Source organism: Lonchura striata, unplaced genomic scaffold, assembly GCF_046129695.1.
Source record: "Lonchura striata isolate bLonStr1 unplaced genomic scaffold, bLonStr1.mat Scaffold_236, whole genome shotgun sequence".
Lineage (NCBI taxonomy): Eukaryota > Metazoa > Chordata > Aves > Passeriformes > Estrildidae > Lonchura > Lonchura striata.
In genome coordinates this window covers 75,735-94,437 of record NW_027461143.1, presented here as the reverse complement: position 1 = coordinate 94,437, position 18,703 = coordinate 75,735, and the positions used below count along the sequence as shown (strand labels likewise).

General features: G+C 50.8%; 1 protein-coding gene and 4 long non-coding RNA genes across 6 annotated transcripts; 1 reads left to right on the top strand and 4 right to left on the bottom strand.

The window, feature by feature from the left end:
- Nucleotides 1-435: 435 nt before the first annotated feature.
- On the bottom strand, nucleotides 436-3,314 carry LOC144248663 (uncharacterized). The gene is made up of 3 exons (XR_013341976.1): nucleotides 3,073-3,314; nucleotides 2,932-2,995; nucleotides 436-875 (listed from the first exon to the last, which is right to left on the bottom strand). It is a non-coding gene; the product is annotated as an uncharacterized LOC144248663 (long non-coding RNA).
- LOC144248662 (uncharacterized) lies at nucleotides 967-2,128 on the top strand. Its single transcript, XR_013341975.1, has 3 exons — nucleotides 967-1,145; nucleotides 1,237-1,522; nucleotides 1,947-2,128. It is a non-coding gene; the product is annotated as an uncharacterized LOC144248662 (long non-coding RNA).
- A 16-nt stretch (nucleotides 3,315-3,330) lies between the features above and the next one.
- Nucleotides 3,331-3,620, bottom strand: LOC144248664 (uncharacterized). Its single transcript, XR_013341977.1, has 3 exons — nucleotides 3,603-3,620; nucleotides 3,483-3,524; nucleotides 3,331-3,395 (listed from the first exon to the last, which is right to left on the bottom strand). It is a non-coding gene; the product is annotated as an uncharacterized LOC144248664 (long non-coding RNA).
- A 1,624-nt stretch (nucleotides 3,621-5,244) lies between these two features.
- On the bottom strand, nucleotides 5,245-6,171 carry LOC144248667 (uncharacterized). Of its 2 annotated transcripts, XM_077790698.1 has the most exons (5): nucleotides 6,116-6,171; nucleotides 5,996-6,037; nucleotides 5,742-5,908; nucleotides 5,589-5,669; nucleotides 5,245-5,508 (listed from the first exon to the last, which is right to left on the bottom strand). In XM_077790698.1, exons 1-5 carry the CDS (start codon nucleotides 6,121-6,123, stop codon nucleotides 5,417-5,419), a joined length of 390 nt encoding a protein of 129 aa, XP_077646824.1. In that variant the 5' UTR covers nucleotides 6,124-6,171; the 3' UTR covers nucleotides 5,245-5,416. The 2 variants fall into 2 exon arrangements, 1 of the variants encoding a protein (XP_077646824.1); XR_013341982.1 differs by lacking the exons at nucleotides 5,245-5,508; nucleotides 6,116-6,171 and having other exon boundaries at nucleotides 5,626-5,669; nucleotides 5,750-6,110.
- A 1,712-nt stretch (nucleotides 6,172-7,883) lies between these two features.
- On the bottom strand, nucleotides 7,884-8,374 carry LOC110475718 (uncharacterized). The gene is made up of 3 exons (XR_002466313.3): nucleotides 8,214-8,374; nucleotides 8,059-8,132; nucleotides 7,884-7,981 (listed from the first exon to the last, which is right to left on the bottom strand). It is a non-coding gene; the product is annotated as an uncharacterized LOC110475718 (long non-coding RNA).
- Nucleotides 8,375-18,703: the final 10,329 nt, after the last annotated feature.

Below are 18,703 nucleotides of genomic sequence, written 5' to 3'. Positions count from 1 at the left end.
GCTTGCCTTTCTCTGAGGTACTTAGTCCTAGGGCACAGAAAGAAGTGCCCTGAAAGGTAGTTTTAAATGCTGAAAAATCATTTTAAAAGAGCCTCCTTCAAGTGAATCCCTTAAAATGAGGAAATGGGGAATTTACCTCCACTGAAATGGATACCGTGGCAAATAAATGGCTTCTGCCCTTTCATTTAATCCCTTGAATACTGGGAAAAGAGAGGCTTTCCTCACTTTAAATCTCTCCAGTGATGAAGACAGAGGGATTTTCCCCTCAATCCAAACCCTTAAGAAAGAGAGATAGCTGGGCTTCCCCCTCAATTTAAGCCTTAGGACAACAAAAATGGTTACTCTTAATTCAAACCCATAAACGACACTGTCAAGGTTTTCCCCCTCTATTTAAACTGGAAAAAAATGGAATATGGGGATTCCCTGTCAATTAGCACCCCTAACAGCATAGAAAAGGCAGGGACTCTTTCAAATGAGACCATTAAAATTGCAGGGGAAGTGCGTTTCCTCATTATTTGAACGCAAGAAATGACGGAAAAGGAAGCTTTTTCCCATACTTGAAACCCCTTTTCTCTCCATAACCCCTCTTTTTTCTGGGAGTGCTGTGGAAGGTCTGGGGGTTCTAGGGGAGGACTGACATAATAAAAGGGGAAAGTTGAAAGCTCTCCCGTGGAACCCCACATGCTGCCTGGCCTGCTCAGGTGCTGCCCCTTGGCAAGAGGGCTCTTCCCTTGGCATTTTCTCCAAGGGATGCTCCGTGCCTGGGTGGGTCCGGCTGCTCCCTGGTCCCTGCTGGATGTTCCGACCATAGCTCCTGGCAGGTGTGCCCAGGTAGCTGCACTGAAAGCAGCTGCTCACGCAGGGAGCTGCTACACCTAGGAGTGAGGGATGAGGTGAAGAAAGGTCCTGTGGGGTGTTCCCTCCCCTACACAGCCCCTTGCCAGACCCTTAAACAATGGGGTGCCAGATTTTCATTTCAAAGATAATTAACAGTCTTTCCCCTGGCCAAACAGGAATTGCGCTTCCAAAATTGCAAACAGCGAATGATTTCTCACAGACCACACCTGCCGACACCAGAAACTCCCGCAGCCCTTGGAGAGCAGCACGCCTTGAGTGAACAGACATCAACACACAGGGAGGGTGAGGTTGGTTTTACAGGGAAAAAGGGCAGAGGTCAGGTCACGAGGTCTGTGGCCCCAAGTGACTTTCAACATCTTTTCGTTCTGAATGGCACAGGATTAATCCTGGAGCAAAACTGCTGCCAGCAAGAGTTCTGCCTGCCCTGGAAGAGACAAGCACCTCCTCGAAACCAACATCAGGAAGTGTAGAGGGTGAGCCGTGTTTCACAGAGAATAGGGCCAGCAACAGAGTCCAAGAGCCAGGGGCCCCAAAAGAAGGGCCACCCCCTGAAAATCTGAATGAAGAAGGAGGTGTTGTGGACCCAAGCTGCCCTCATGTCGATGAGGAGTTGCCTTGAAGATCCCAAGTACAACTTGCAAATTGACATCAGGAACCAGGACTGGTGAGTTTTCTTTCCCATGGAAAAGGGCCAGAGTATGTGCCCAGGTGCCCCTGGCCCTCAGCTGGCCCCTGACTTCACAAAATCCAAATATCAAAGAACGTATCCCAGACCAAAGCTGTCCCCGCCTCAAACTTGTGCTGCCCTGAGAGTCCCAAGGGAGCCCTACAAACTGACATCAGGAACCTGGACTGGCGAGTTTTCTTTCCCAGGTAAAAGGACCGCTGTTTGTGCTCATGGCCCTGTGCCCACCACTGGGCCTCCTGAAATTCCGAATGGGATGCCAGATGCCTCCCACACCAAAGCTGCCCCTGGCTCTTGGCCTGGCTGCCCTTGCCGTGGTCCTGGGTGGCCCCGGGGTCTCAGTATGGAATATCCTGTGGCTCTGGGATGACATCAGCTCCCTTTGTCTCCTTTTCCATGGCAGATCGCTTCCAGGAGTCCCCGAGTCCTCCCAGCTGCCCCAGTTCCCTCCCAGTGTGCTACCCAATGTTCCCGCTTCCCTCCTGATTTTCCCAGTGTCCCTCCCAGTGTTCCCAGTGCAGGTACTGGACACAGTAGAAGTGGTTCTGTAACTGCTTTGAGCCTTTATTGCCACTATGGGAAGGCTCTGAGGGTTCTCAGGGAGGGCGGGAAGGGATGTGGGGGTCCCAGGGGTGCCACTCTGGGGGTTGGAGGTCCCAGATGGATTCCGGAAGGGGGGCATGGAGTGCTTGAGGGGGTCTCTCAATTGTCACACCGGGAGGGGCCCCAGCGGGTCTGGGGAGGCGGCCCAGGGTGTCCTGGGGGCCACTGGGGATTCTCAGGGATCCCTGGGGACTATTCAGGGGGTCCCAGAGAGTTCAAGGTGGATCCCTGGGGGATCGTTTTGGGGGGTCGCAGGGGTCAGGGGGATTTCCCAATGAAGATCTGGGGGGGAAGGGGGAGTCCTTCAGGGCCTGGCAGAAGGAGGACAACTAAGCATCACCAAACATGTTACGTCAATCTCCTGATACAATCTAGAGCCCAACTACACCCTGCATTACAAATTTCAAGTCCCCAGGACTTGTGCTATTACAGGCTATGCAGCAGGGCAGAGCAGTTGTGGAACAAATACGTGCAGACACCCGTGACACAGGACAGGGAGAGAGAGCTTTTGAGGAGAAGAAAGGACCGAGAGACCCAAAGATCACAGAGTGCACCAGAGACAAGTGACAGGACACACACCAGAACTGCTCTGCCCTGAGCACCTCAGCACTGTGATCAAAACAGACACTTTCCCTTTAGCTGGCCTAAGGGGATGCTTCTTGCACATCCCTGCCCCCAAAGCTGATCCTAAAGGCCCTCCCATCACCCCGCTTTCACCCCATCTGTGGGCCTTAGCCCTCCACTTATCTCTCTGGCATCTGGGGATGAGAATCCACGTCGCGTGCCAATGGAGGCTGCCTCGCCTGCGGGGAATGTCCTATGGTCACCGGGCTGTGGTCCCGTGCTCAGCTACAATCGAGAACACCAAACATCACTGCATGATCTTAGCTGCACAATGGACAAAACCCAGCAATCCTGCTACTCACCATTCTCCAGAGAATGCTCGGGTCACACACTTTGGCCAGGCTCGGAGGCTGCCACCGTCATCGCAGGGTCTGCCTGGGTTAAGAAGAGACAAAGTGACTCGGCATTGCTGAAACACGAGTGGACCTTGGCTCCCCCTCCCTACCTCGGCGACTCACCGCAACTTCTCAGCCATTGCCAAAGGCAACCCTGATGCAATCTTGAAATACAAAATTTCAAGGCTTCATCACAGAGTCCTGCAATACTTCCCGAGAGCTCACAAGCACAGAAAATCCAGGCCATCAGCTGTTGGTGACAAGGGCTTGGCATACGCTGAGTGGATTCCCTAAAGCACACAAACAACAATGGATGCTTACAATTGCACCAAAACCTGAAACCTGAGCAAGAACAACTGCTTTTGTCCACTGCTCACCTGGCACACTTGGCCTTGACTGCTGCTAACTGCCTGGAGCTCCTAAAAATAAAGGCAAAGAACACAGCTGTAACACGGTCACCCTTTAAGCTGCCCCTGCAAATGCAAACAATGACTGACCTGATCATGGGAAAACCCTCACCCAGGACTGGGGCTCTCTGCCACTGATTGGAGTTGTCAGCACCTGAAAGGAAGTTAGGACTAGTGTCAAAAGGCTGCAGGACAACTTAACAGCACCAAACATATTATGTCAATCTCCCCATATAATCCAGAGCCCAACTACACCCTGCATAACAAATTTCAAGTCCCCAGGACTTGTGCTATTACAGGCTATGCAGCAGGGCAGAGCAGTTGTGGGACAAATACGTGCAGACACCCGTGACACAGGACAGGGAGAGAGAGCTTTTGAGGAGAAGAAAGGACCGAGAGACCCAAAGAACACAGAGTGCACCAGAGACAAGTGACAGGACACACACCAGAACTTCTCTGCCCTGCACACCTCAGCACTTTGATCAAAACAGACACTTTCCCTTTAGGTGGCCTTAGGAGACACTTCTTGGACATCCCCATCTCCAAAACTGACTCAAAAACCCCTCCTGGGGAGTCCCAACCCGGCACCTCTCTTCCATCCCCTCTGTGGGTGGTAGCCCTCCACTTATCTTGCACATATCTGGGGATGCAAATCCCCATCAGGTGCAGAACGAGGCCTCCTGCCTGTCTGGGAAGTTCCAGTTGTCACCAGGCTGTTATCTCTTGCTCTGCCAAGAGAAAGAAAACCAAATGTCAGTGCACTACCTTAACAGCACATGGGGCAGAACCTGACAATTCTGCTACTCACCGTCTCCCAAGAAGTATCGGGCCACACACCTCAGGCATGCTTGGATTCTGACACCGTCATCTCAAGGCACACCTAGGTTAAGGGCAGACAAGGTGACATGGCACTGCTGCAACTTAAGTGTACCCTCGCTCCTCTTCCCTGCCTCACCGCAACTCCTTGCCCATTCCTGTGGGTTACCAGGAGGGGACCTTGAAATGCAAAATTGGAAGGCTCTGTCACAGGGTCCTGTAATGCTTCTGGCAAGACCACACGTGCATGAAACCCGGTCCATCAGCCAGGTGGAGACAGAGGTATGAGTACTCTGAGTGGATTCCCTAAAGCACACAAACAACAGTGGATGCTTATAGTTCCACCAAAAACTAAAAGCTGAGCAAAAACAACTGCTTTGGCCCACTGCTCACCTAGCACAATGGGCCTTGACTGCTGCTATCTGCCTGGACCTTCTAAAAATAAAGGCAAAGAACACTGCTGTAACACGGTCACCCTTTAGGCTGCTCCTGCAAGTGCAAACAATGACTGACCTGATCATGGCAACACCCTCACCCAGGACTGGGGCTCTCTGCCACTGATTGGAGTTGTCAGCACCTGAAAGGAAGTTAGGACTAGTGTCAAATGGCTGCAGGACAACTTAACAGCACCAAACATGTTGTGTCAATCTCCTCATACAATCTAGAGCCCAACTACACCCTGCAAATTACAAATTCCAAGTCCCCAGGACTTGTGCTATTACAGGCTGTGCAGCAGGGCAGAGCAGCTGTGGGAAAAATATGTGCAGACACCCGTGACACAGGACAGGATGTGACAAACCAGGGGACAGGACAGGGAGAGAGAGCTCTTGATGAGAAGAATATCTGCAAGGACCGAGAGACCCAAACAACACAGAGGACACCAGAGACATGTGACAGGACACACATCAGAACTGCTCTGCCCTGCATGCCTCAGCACTAAGATCAAAACAGACACTTTTCACCTTTAGATGGTCTAAGGAGACACTTCTTGGACATCCCCAATTCCAAACTGACTGAAAAACCCCTCCTGGGGAGTCCCAACCTGGCACCTCGCTTATCACGCCTCTCTGTGGGTCATAACCCTCCACTTATCTTGCACATATCTGGGGATGCAAATCCCTGTTGGGTGCAGAAGAACGCCATCTCCCTGTCTGGTAAGTTCCAGCTGTCACCTCTTGGTCTGCCAAGGGAAAGAAAACTAAACATCAGTGCACAATCTGAACAGCACATCGGCCAAAACCTGGTAAATCTGCTACTCACCATCCTCCTCAGAATGCCCGGGTTCTTGGCCCTCACGCTTTGGGCGTGCTTGGATTCTGACACCGTCATCGCAGGGGACACCTGGGTTAAGGGCAGACAAGGTGACATGGCATTGCTGAAACACCAGTGGAATCTCATTCCTCCCCGACTCACTGCAACACCTTGGCCATTCCTCAGGGCTACCAGGATGGGACCTTGAAATGCAGGATTGGAAGGCTCCATCACAGGGTCCTGTAATGCTTCCAGCGAGATCCAAAGTGCATGAAACCTGGTCCATCAGCCAGTTAGTAACGGAGGTATGCACACTCCGAGTTGATTCCCTAAAGCACACAATCAAGAATGAATGCTTAGAATTGCACCAAAAATTGAGACCTGAGCAAAACCAACTGTTTCTGTCCACTGCTCACCTGGCACACTTGGCCTTGACTGCTGCTACCTGTCTGGACCTCCTAAAAATAAAGGCAAAGAACACTGCTGTAACACAGTCACCATTTAGGCTGCCCCTGCAAATGCAAACAATGACTGACCTGATCATGGGAAAATCCTCACACAAGACTGGGGCTCTCTGCCACTGATTGGAGTTGTCAGCAACTTGAAAGGAAGTTAGGACTAGTGTCAAATGGCTGCAGGACAAATTAGCATCACAAAACATATTAAGGCAATCTCCTGATACAATCTAGAGCCCAACTACACCCTGCATTACAAATTTCAAGTCCCCAGGACTTGTGCTATTACAGGCTATGCAGAAGACAGAGCAGTTGTGGGACAAATACGTGCAGACACCCGTGACACAGGACAGGGAGAGAGAGCTTTTGAGGAGAAGAAAGGACCGAGAGACCCAAAGAACACAGAGTGCACCAGAGACAAGTGGCGGGACACACACCAGAACTGCCCTGCCCTGAGCACCTCAGCACTTTGATCAAAACAGACACTTTCCCTTTAGGTGGCCTTAGGAGACACTTCTTAGATATCCCCATCACCAAAACTGACTCAAAAACCCCTCCTGGGGAGTCCCAACCCGGCACCTCTCTTCCATCCCCTCTGTGGGTGGTAGCCCTCCACTTATCTTGCACATATCTGGGGATACAAATCCCCATCAGGTGCAGAACGAGGCCTCCTGCCTGTCTGGGAAGTTCCAGTTGTCACCAGGTTGTTATCTCTTGCTCTGCCAAGAGAAAGAAAACCAAATGTCAGTGCACTACCTTAACAGCACATGGGCCAGAACCTGACAATTCTGCTACTCACCGTCTCCCAAGAAGTATCGGGCCACACACCTCAGGCGTGCTTGGATTCTGACACCGTCATCTCAAGGCACACCTAGGTTAAGGGCAGACAAGGTGACATGGCACTGCTGCAACTTAAGTGTACCCTCGCTCCTCTTCCCTGCCTCACCGCAACTCCTTGCCCATTCCTGTGGGTTACCAGGAGGGGACCTTGAAATGCAAAATTGGAAGGCTCTGTCACAGGGTCCTGTAATGCTTCTGGCAAGACCACACGTGCATGAAACCCGGTCCATCAGCCAGGTGGAGACAGAGGTATGAGTACTCTGAGTGGATTCCCTAAAGCACACAAACAACAGTGGATGCTTATAGTTCCACAAAAAATAAAAGCTGAGCAAAAACAACTGCTTTGGTCCACTGCTCACCTAGCACAATGGGCCTTGACTGCTGCTATCTGCCTGGACCTTCTAAAAATAAAGGCAAAGAACACTGCTGTAACACGGTCACCCTTTAGGCTGCTCCTGCAAGTGCAAACAATGACTGACCTGATCATGGCAACACCCTCACCCAGGACTGGGGCTCTCTGCCACTGATTGGAGTTGTCAGCACCTGAAAGGAAGTTAGGACTAGTGTCAAATGGCTGCAGGACAACTTAACAGCACCAAACATGTTATGTCAATCTCCCCATATAATCCAGAGCCCAACTACACCCTGCATTACAAATTTCAAGTCCCCAGGACTTGTGTTGTTACAGGCTATGCAGCAGGGCAGAGCAGTTGTGGGACAGATACGTGCAGACACCCATGACACAGGACAGGGAGAGAGAGCTTTTGAGGAGAAGAAAGGACCGAGAGACCCAAAGAACACAGAGTGCACCAGAGACAAGTGACAGGACACACACCAGAACTGCTCTGCCCTGAGCACCTCAGCACTGTGATCAAAACAGACACTTTTTGCCTTTAGATGGCCTTAGGAGATGCTTCTTGCACATCCCCACTCCCAAAGCTCATTCGAAAGGCCCTCCCAGCACCCCACTTTCACCCCCACTGTGGGCCTTAGCCCTCCACTTATCTCTCTGGCATCTGGGGATGAGAATCCACGTCGCGTGCCAATGGAGGCTGCCTCGCCTGCGGGGAATGTCCTATGGTCACCGGGCTGTGGTCCCGTGCTCAGCTACAATCGAGAACACCAAACATCACTGCACGATCTCAGCCGCACAGCAGCCACAACTCAGCAATTCTGCTGCTCACCATTATTCTCCTGAGAACGCCGGGCTCCTCGGGCCGCACGCTTCGCCCACGCCCTCCTGGCAGGGTCTGCCTGGCTGAAGAGCAGGCGAGGTGAGGTGGCGTTCCCAAAACTCGAGTGGACCCTGGTCCCCCTCACTAGTAGTTCCCCCACTTACAGCAACTCCTCGGCCGCTCCTGAGGCTCCCTGGTGCCACCTCCAAGTGACAAAGATCAAGGCTTCGTCGCAGAGCCGCGTGCCGCTCCCCGAATTCCCAGGAGAGCGAAGGAGCGGCTCTGCGGCCGCTTGCAGGGGGGACTCGCTGGTACACGAGTGGACTGCCTAACACACACAAACATGAATGGATACTGAGAGTTGCAGCAGAGACACTACAGCTGCAGGCACACAAATCCATAAATAAATAAACTAATGAAATGCAAAAATTCTACCAAAATATTAATTTTATTTACCCAGTATCCAAATTGCCAAATAGATTAACAGAGACACCCTGTCCTATCCCCTCAATTACACCTCTAAAATCTATGCCAAACAAATCCTGAAAACTAAGAAAACCCTGCCTGTATTGAAATAAAAACAAAAAAAAGTCTTGTAAACGTTATAAATTCGTTAACCTAACACATCAGAACCATAAAAATATTAAACCTTTATGAACACCAGTATGCACTACCCTCGTTTCAACGTATAAAAGTAAAGCTATCCCTACTACTAACCTAACACAAATATCACAAAATATAGCAGTAAGAAAAGAAAAAAAAAATAATCCTCACTATAACTAGAATATAAATTTTTTATTTTAAGCCAAAAAAATTCATACATTCTAAATAGGAACTTCCTCAAAATCAAGTATTTCAATAAACCCAAAAAACTCTAACATATTTCAAATAACTACAAAAAGGCTAAAAAACATAAAACAATCAAGCAACCCACCACAACTATCTAAAACTATCTACAATAAACCTTCTTTAAAAAAACCCAACAAATACTCCTTACCACCTCAACAATACATCACCAGCGACACCAAACAACTCAAAATACTCTAACTCCCATCCAAAAAATGCCCTATCAACTGAAACACTAAAACTCATCTAAAACACCCGCTTACCCTTCAATAACCTCCTCTAACTTACACACAAATCTAAAACCAATAAGAATTAACTATAAACTATCATACCTTAAAGAACTCCACCATTAAACACTACTGTATCAGACTTACTATAAATCAAAAACCCCAAAAAAACACACCACTGTTAACATCACCAAAACATTTTTCTCTATTCCTCTAACAACCAAATACAAACCTTGATTTACCTTCACTTGAAAAACATACAATACATCTACAACCAACTGCCCCAAAAATAAGAACACAGTCCTACCATCCAGCATAAATTCATCCAAATGAAACTTAAAAAAATAAAGCTCCAAAACATCTGTAATAATCCAGCAACATTAGATGAAAAGTATAACAAAAATACTTTTAAAATCATCCAAATTCTTCTAAAAGACTATTACACCACAAAAAAAAAAAAAAAAAAAAAGCAAAATCAAAAAGCATCAAAGTCCCACCAATTTCATCAAAAACAGCCAGAATGGCTCCACAAGCCAACAAAAAAAACCCCCAACCTACAAGAAAATGCCAAACCACCTCAGAAACAAACAATAAAACACAGCCCCTCTTACCATGGTATTATTTTAGTACTATGATTAAAATACACATTCTATACAAAAATGTCCTCTACCCTGCCATCAATGCCACATAAAGCAAATACATTAACTGTTATCATACAGGACATCCATATAAAAAAATCTCAATCGCCCTAAAACCTTAAAAATAATTAAAAATTAACCCCAAAATGAAAACTTTAACAAAAGAAACCCAAAAACAAACAACAGAGACTAAAAATACACCACCATAGAACTAACTACCAGCAAAAACAACCCCACACTACACTCTTTTCACTAACAGTTGTCAGTGAGACACATCACAAAAATGAAACAAAAATAAAAATCAGCCCTAGAGAAACCCACAAAACAAATCACAAAACCCACTAGAAAAAGAAGTCCAACCAACTTACTAAACTTCAAACCATACAACAGACCCTGAAAGCTGCTAAAAATTAAAACCGTACCTCTACACTAACTCAAAGAGTAACCAGTATTCTGCTAAGTTAGCTTTAAAAATCAAAGTAATAAAGGAGATTAACAAAAACCTAAACCACTAGACAATAAAAAGAGAAGCACCCACATAAATAACTACCTAAAAAAATCCACTGTATAAATACACAAGTTCCTAAAAAAAAACACTAATAAAAAGCAACCAACAAATACATCAAACTGAAACAAAAACCCAAATAAATACAGTAACAACAACAAAAAATTATTCCTAACTCAATAAACCCATAATGCCTCAAACCATCAAAATACAAATACCACAGCAGAGCTTCACAGGGGGAGCGGCCGCCCATTCTCTTCCCTCTCGCAGCCCAGCACGGCACCGCTCGGGGTGCCGCGGCGAGGGGAGTGCCTGCCGCGTCACAACAAGAAATAAACACGTCACCAAAAGAGAAATGTAACCACAAACAATAAGTCCCAAATTACCGGTAACAATAAAACGTCCAGAACAATTAAACAAACCAAATGAATAAAACCTCTATCGGAAAATTTAAAAAATGCAATTACCAAGATTAAAAAAAAACCTCACTAATTCACTACAGCACACTACCTCAAGCCCACCAAAACTAACACTACATACTCATGCTAATAAAAGCCACCACAACCTAATTAAAAACCAACCCTGTACTTCAGGCTACGACCCATAAAAATCAGTGTAAAACCTTAAAAAAACATATCCTTTAAGAAGATAACTACAATCATTTTCACAATATGAAAATAATCAAAACAAAACAAACATCCAACATATCGCACAAAAAAAAAAAAAAATCCAACAACAAACTCAATCCAATAAAACCCTTGTCACAGCACCTGAACCAAGAACCGTAACAACCAACAAGTACACCGTGACCGTTCTCATACACCAACTACGAACAAAAGAAAACGACCCAAAAAATTCCTCAGGAGCACCTCAAAAGCAGCGCAGCGAGGGAGGCTGGAAGATGCGAAGCCGCGCTCCCGGCCCCGGGCGCAGCGCGGCTCCGGCAGGAAAGCGGCTCCTCCGGCAGGCAGAGGCGGCGCCGCGCCGGCAGACCCCCGCCCGCTGCCCCCGGCCCGGCGGGGCCGGCACCGGGCCCGGGGGGCCCCGGCGGCGCCCGAGCCCCGCGCCCGGAGCGGACGGAGCGGCGGCACCGGCCGGCACCGGCCCCGGCCGCGCCGCCTCCCCCGCCCGCCGGCCCGGCCAAAGCTCCGCTCGGCTCCGCACGGCTCGCACCGGCGCGGCTCCGGCGGGCCCGCGGCAGCCCAGCCGCGCCCAGCTCCCCTTCCGCCCCGGCCAGCCCCGGCACTGCCGGCAGGGCTCCGCGCCGCACCCTTCGCTGCCGGGCCGGGGGCAGAAGAAGCGCCCCGAATGCAGCGGCACAGCCCGACCCCCGCCCTGCCAGCGCTGCCACGGCTGCAGCTCCCTTCCTCTGCAGCCCCGACTCTGACGCCACGCTCCGGCGCTCACCTCACCCCAACAAGGGAAAAGAAATGTGGGCTTCCCTTCAATCGCGTCCTCTAGAAGAGAAGAAAAGAAGCGGCTTTCCTCAAACCATGGCAAAAGGGGGCTTTTTACCTCAGTCCAAACCCCTTAAAAGGGGGGACAACAGGACTGCCCCCTCCAATTCAACCTCAGGATGACGAAATCTCAAAGGGAAAGGGGAAAAATCCCCGCTACAAAGGCGCACCGGCTCACCTCCTTGGCTGCTGCTTCTCGACACAAAGATTTGTCCCTCGGCCCCTCCTTTGAGCAATGCTTCACGTATCCAGGTGGGGATCCAGGTGATCCCCCGGACCCTGTCCGAAGCACTCACCGTCCTTCCAGGAGACAGCCGCGGGAGCCCCCCAAAAACTCCTCTCCTCCAGCAGCTCCGTGCAAAAGAGATGTGAGGAAAACCTCCTAAATCAGCCACCGAAGGAGCCGCCCCCTCCTCCTCATCCTCACAGCTCACACCTGGGGCTGCTCTGAGCCCTCCTCATCCTCACATCAGCTCACACCTGCCGCTGTTGCCACCCTCCAACAGCGTCTCTCCATCGCCAGCACGCATCCCAGTTCTCACAGACACAGATCCAACAGAAATCTGCTACGGGTGTCCGATTTCCTTAATCCATCTGGTAACACAATTAAAAAATATATATATACCAAACATCCTGATCCAGTTTCAGTCACAAGCCCAGCCCCAGCATCCATGTCACAGGCATAAAGGGATGTGGCAGCAAGAACCCCACAGTCCCTGTGCCAGCCCTTCGGATCCTATGGAGTGTGCAGCCCCCTTTCCCAGCCCTGCAGTGATTACAGCAGCCGCCCTACAAATCCCCTTTCCCAGCCCCAGTGATTTCAGCTCTTCACCCACAAGCTTTATTTCACTGCCATCTCTTCCGTTTCACTTCCTCCTCAACACCTTCCCAGCAGTGCTACGTAACACTGCTTCTGGCTCTCAGGGCAGGATCTTTGCTTTTGCTTTAGCTCTGTATGGTTTCAGTTCAGCTCTTGAGCCCATATTCCTGCCCCATCCTAACCATCCCTCCCCCATTAACTGCTCTACACTCTCTATCAGAGCCCTTGAAGCAATTTCAGCTCCAGCCATGCAATTCCCATCCCAGCTCCATATTCCCTATCCCAGCTGCACAGGGGTTTTACCCCGAACCCTACCACATTTCTGTGTCCTCCGGCTCTGCTGCCTCAGCTCCAGCTCCTCAGCTTCCTACTGCCTGCATCTAAAAGCTGCTCCTGCTTCTCACTGCTGCTTGGAGCTGTTGATAAGGGCAGAAATCAGTTACTGTCATAATGTCAATGCCTCTTGCAGCTATCCCACCCACCCTAATGGGATCCCAACTTTAGGGACCCTTGAGCCCTGAAGCCAAACATCTACCTTCCCCCACAGCCTGGGTTTCAGCCGAGCACCTCCCCAAAGGCCCCCTCACCTCCCCCAGGCAGCCCCAGGGGCTGGGAATAGCCACCGGGCCCCTGCTCCCACATCCCAATAGGTGCCCTTGTGCTGCTGCGTGGGCCCTGGAACCCTCCGAGCCCCCACATCCTCAGCCTCTGCTTGGTTCCACGGGGCAGGGGCTGGGAACCCCCAGGCATCTCCTGCAGGCCCTGCACTGCGGCTCCATGCCCCTCTCCCAGGGCATTTATCCAACTCCAGCCCCAGCATTTCCACTGCTCCACATTGTTTTGGGCTTGACTCGTGCCAAAGTCCTTATTCCACACCCTGAGCCTTTATGTCTCCGGTGACCTCACAACCCGTGATTCAGCCCCAGCCGCACAACCCTTACTAAATCAAAATCGGAAAAAGAAAACAAACAGAAACAAATTAAACTTAATAAAACGAACAAAACAATGAAGTAATGCAATATAGATAAAATTATTAAGAAAAATCAAAATCAAATAGTAAGAAAGCAAACAACCAGCTTTATTCCCAGTATTCTCAATGTTACTTTAAATCCAGAAAGCGCGAAAGGGCTACTCCCCAGTGACAGCAGCCGGTCCCCCCTGCGCCACGCCAGGCCCCGCACCAGCCTCTGGCCGCCCGAGCCGGGCAGGGCGCGGCGCAAACAACTGGACACCGCCGGCCCCCGGACGCCGCCGCAGGCAGACGCGGGAGTCGCGTGCGTGCTCACCAGCGCTCCTCGGATCGGCAGCCGCGGGGGACCCGTCCCGGCGCAGCGGCGCTCCTCCTCGGAACGCGCTTCCGCAGCTCCCGTCGCCGAACTGACGCCCCCGCCTCCCCCACGCACGCTACTTATGCCTCAGAGCCGGGCCAGCCAGCCAATCACAACCCGAGGCAGCGCCGGCCCCACCAATCCGAGCCCGCCCATTCCCGCCGCGCTCGGCTCGCGACCACCCCGCGCTCCCCTCACGCGCCGCTCCCGCCGCCGCCATTGCAGGGGCCGGGTCCGCCCGCTCCCCGCCGTCAGCCCGTTTCCCTGGGAGAAATCCCGGCCGGCGCCTGACGGGGAGCTCCCGCCCGCCCTTCCCGGCCCCAGCGCCTGCCGAGGTTGCGGCAGCAGGGATAGCGCTCCGCCGGCTCCCAAAGCGGCGCCGGGAGCGGCGCCTCAAGCGCACGGGGGAGCGGGGCCAGGCTGAGGAGTCGGGCCGCGACTGAGCGGGCCGAAATCGCAGGAACCGCGCCCGGATTGGAAGGGCGGCCGGGATTGGACAGGGCGGAGAAAGGCGGGCCGGGATTGGCGGGGCTCGGGAGCTGCGCGGCCGGGCCCGTGGCAGCATGGGGCGGAGCCCGCGCTGCTCGAAGGGCCCGCGGGCGCCCCGGGTCCCGCTCGGAGACCCCCTGTCCCCTTCTCGGCCCGTGCTCGTGCCCGGCTCCCGGCGAAAAGGGCCCCGCAGAGCCCGAACTGCAGCCGCCCGTCGGCACTCGGGGCAGGGGAGAGGCGCAGCCCGGCATTGGTTCCGGGCGGCAAAGGCGGACTCCGCGCTAGCAGCTCGGATCGGGGAGCGGCGGCGACGCGGCGGGGAGGCGACTCGGTGGCGGGGAGTGGGGAGGGCGCGCAAAAACAGTGAAGTGCCCGCGTCCCCCTGCCCGCCCTCCGCCTGTTGCGAGCCCGCTGCTCACCCTCTTTCTCCCGACACAGTCGTCGGATGCTATAGAGGGGACAATAATATTGACGTTCACATTCATAGATCAGCTTTTTGCAGCACAAGTATTTCGATATGGTACAACTTACTTTTAACTGCTTTGTATAGTATAATTTTTATAATAAAACCCCTACCTACTACCAAATAGAAAATAAAAATCCCCTTTATTCTAAACTATATTTAATTATTTCTATATTTCTATTTTTGATTTTTACAAGTACTTATCTATCAGAACATATTGAGGTACTATATTTCGATATATAGTATTTATGACACGTAATGTGTTATAATAAGACACATACAGTAAAATACGCATTACGTACTGTATTGATTCCTATTGTTTTGTAGTATTCATATATCCACACATATTAATTATACATTTCTAGATGGATATTTATATTATATAAACATATAAAATACTCTACAGCAAACAATATAATACCTAATAGTAATGGATAGCATTATTTATGTTACATGTTTAATTTATAGGTTTGCCGTTTATATTTAAAATTGAAGTTTTATATTCCCATTTTCATGTTTATGCATTTGTTTTGTTTCATTAGAGTTCTAGTTAAAACACTGCAGTTATAATCGAATTACTAAAAATAAAATGCCAAAACAAACAGCATCAAATTCCCACCAGTACCGTCCAACAAATTCAGAAAGGCTCCACCAGCCAGCCAACTACCAGCAAAAAAACCCGCACTACACTCCTTTTACTAGCAGCTCTTATCACGTCACAAAAACGAAACAAACATTTTAAAAAAGACAGATAGAAACCCACACAGCAAATCACAAAAACCACTAAAAAGAAAAGATAAGAGCGGGTGGGTGGCGAATGAGGGGAGGGGGTCACGCTGGGTGCCGTCCCGCAGAGGGACCCAAAGCTGCCCCAAAATTCCCAGGGAGGGGTGTGTGTAGAATACCAAAACCTGGCAAGTGTTTCGTTTTTATAGCTATTGGTAAAGAACAGGAATCTATGGCTAAACTCATTTGGAAAGAAGCCCTCTCTCTATCCACTCATTTGTACCCACGAATGTAGGAAACTCTGACTGGGGACGGGCAGTAGTTTTGAAAATCATGCCCTAGCGTTTTTCTCTAGGAACGAACCAAGCGAGTGCCCTGAAACCAGCGGAGCAAGGGGCTGAAGGGAACAGAAAGGGCTCCCGGCACCTTTTGCCTCCGTTCTCAGCTATTCCCCAAAACGTGTCGCAGTCCTGGAAGAGGCGTTTGCCATGCAGCCTGCCAAAATAAAGACCTGTCAAATCCTAGCTCTGCCTTTTGTTTAACGTGTTCTTACTTCCTATTTATGTCATCACAGAAAGCAAGGAAGGAAGAAATGTGACTGGTTCCCACTATTGCTCCGTGCAGGCATTTTTAAAGGCTGCTGTACTTCTATCCTCTTTTTCCCCTCCAAGCTTGACTTTTCCCCTCCTTTTTCGAGGTCTGCTGCTTTGGGTGTCCCAAGGAGGGCTGAGTTCCTCGGCAGGGGTCTTAGGAATTGGTGCTGATTCTGCTTTTTGCGAAGGTGTATCAAAGTGTGCCAGCAAAAGGACTGTTTTCTCCAGGGGAAAGCTTTCTCTCAATGACCATCAATGCATGTACGTGCTTTAATCGTGTACCCAGATGGATTAAGAAAAGACAACACCCGTAGCAGATTTCCAATGGATCAGTGTCTGTGAGAAGTGGGCTGTGTGCTGGAGATGGAGAGACGCTGTTGGAGGGTGGCAACAGCGGCAGGTGTGAGCTGATGTGAGGATGATGAGGGCTCAGAGCAGCCCCAGGTGTGAGCTGTGAGGATGAGGAGGAGGGGCGGCTCCTGCCGGGGGGAGGTTATTTTAGGGCGAGGGTTTGTCTTTGCTGGCTTTTGCACGGAGCTGCTGGAGGAGAGGAGTTTTTGGGGGGCTCCCGGGGCTGTCTCCTGGAAGGACGGTGGGCGCTTCGGACAGGGTCCGGGGAATCCCCTGGATACACACTTGGGCACGTGAAGCATTGCTCAAAGGAGGAGCTGAGGGACAAACCTTTGTGCCGAGAAGCAGCAGCCGAGCAGGTGAGCCGGTGCGCTTTTATAACGGGGACTTTTCCCCTTTCCCTTTGAAATTTCGTCATCCTGAGGTTGAATTGGAGGGGGCAGTCCTGTTGTCCCCCCTTTTAAGGGGTTTGGACTGAGGTAAAAAGCCCCCTTTTGCCATGGTTTGAGGCAAGGCGCTTCTTTTCTTCTCTTCTAGAGGACGCGATTGAAGGGAAGCCTACGTTTCTTTTCCCTTGTTGGGGTGAGGTGAGCGCCGGAGCGTGGCGTCAGAGTCGGGGCTGCAGAGGAAGGGAGCTGCAGCCGTGGCAGCGCTGGCAGGGCGGGGGTCGGGCTGTGCCGCTGCATTCGGGGCGCTTCTTCTGCCCCCGGCCCGGCAGCGAAGGGTGCGGCGCGGAGCCCTGCCGGCAGTGCCGGGGCTGGCCGGGGCGGAAGGGGAGCTGGGCGCGGCTGGGCTGCCGCGGGCCCGCCGGAGCCGCGCCGGTGCGAGCCGTGCGGAGCCGAGCGGAGCTTTGGCCGGGCCGGCGGGCGGGGGAGGCGGCGCGGGCGGGGCCGGTGCCGGCCGGTGCCGCCGCTCCGTCCGCTCCGGGCGCGGGGCTCGGGCGCCGCCGGGGCCCCCCGGGCCCGGTGCCGGCCCCGCCGGGCCGGGGGCAGCGGGCGGGGGTCTGCCGGCGCGGCGCCGCCTCTGCCTGCCGGAGGAGCCGCTTTCCTGCCGGAGCCGCGCTGCGCCCGGGGCCGGGAGCGCGGCTCCGCATCTTCCAGCCTCCCTCGCTGCGCTGCTTTTGAGGCGCTCCTGAGGAGCTCCTGGGATCGGTGGCTTTTGATCGGCGTCGCTGTAGCAGAAGGGCCCCGGGCGCTTCTTGGTTGTTACCGTTCTTGCTTCGGCTGCTCATGGCAAGGTTTTTGTTTTTGGGTTGAGTGTTGTTGTTGGATTTATTTTTGATCGGTTCTTAGGTTTTTTAAGGATGCGTTTCTAAAGGTTTACACTGGTTTTTATGGGTCGGAGCATGGAGTAGAGGGTCGTTTTTCAATTCGGTTGTGGAGGCTTTTATTAGCGCGAGGGCGTAGTATTTGTTTTGCTGGGCTTGAGGGAGTGCCCTGGAGTTAATCGGTGAGGTTTTTTTTAATATTGATGAATGCATTCTTGTTTATTACACTATAGGGGTTTCATTCGTTTGGCTTATTTGATTGCCGTGTATGTTTCATTGTTGCAGAGAACTTGGGAGATATTGTTTGTGGTTACATATCTCTTTTGGCGACGTGTTTCTTTCTAGGTGGTATTTGTGTTTTGATGGTTTGAGGCAATTTTTGTTTCTTGAGTTAGGAATACTTATTTTGTTGTTGTTAATTTAATTTTTTTTGTTGTTGTTTGATGTGTTTGGTTGTTGTTTTTATTGGTTTTATTTTTGGGAGCATGGGCATTTCCATGGTGGATCTCTTTAGGTGTTTATTTTATTTGGGGGGTGAATTTTTTGTTTCTTCGTGGTTCCCATATTTTTATATCTGTAATTATTTGGTGGGTTTTTTTAGTTAATTTTATAGAGCATTGGGTTCTCTTTATGAGTTAAAGTAGTGGTAGAGTTTTGGTTATTATTTTTTTTAGAATCGTTGGGAGTCTCTTGTATGGTTTGGAGTATGGTAAGTTAGTTGGCTTTTTTTTTTTTCCTTTAGAGTGGTTTTTGTGATTTGCTGTGTGGGTGTCTATAGGGTTTTTAAAATGTTTGTTTCGTTTTTGTGACGTGATAAGAGCTGCTAGTGAAAGGAGTGTAGTGCGGGTTTTTTTTTGCTGGTAGTTGTTTGGCTGGTGGAGCCTTTCTGAATTTTTTGGACGGTACTGGTGGGAATTTGATGCTGTTTGTTTTGGCATTTTATT

Bases quoted from the DNA above. Each gene is read 5' to 3' on its own strand.
- LOC144248667 (XM_077790698.1), bottom strand. The intron at 5,909-5,995 runs GTGAGCAGTGGA...TGTGTGCTTTAG, and splicing joins GTCAAGGCCAAGTGTGCCAG to GGAATCAACTCGGAGTGTGC. The intron at 5,670-5,741 runs GTGAGTCGGGGA...CCCTTAACCCAG, and splicing joins GGAATGGCCAAGGTGTTGCA to GTGTCCCCTGCGATGACGGT.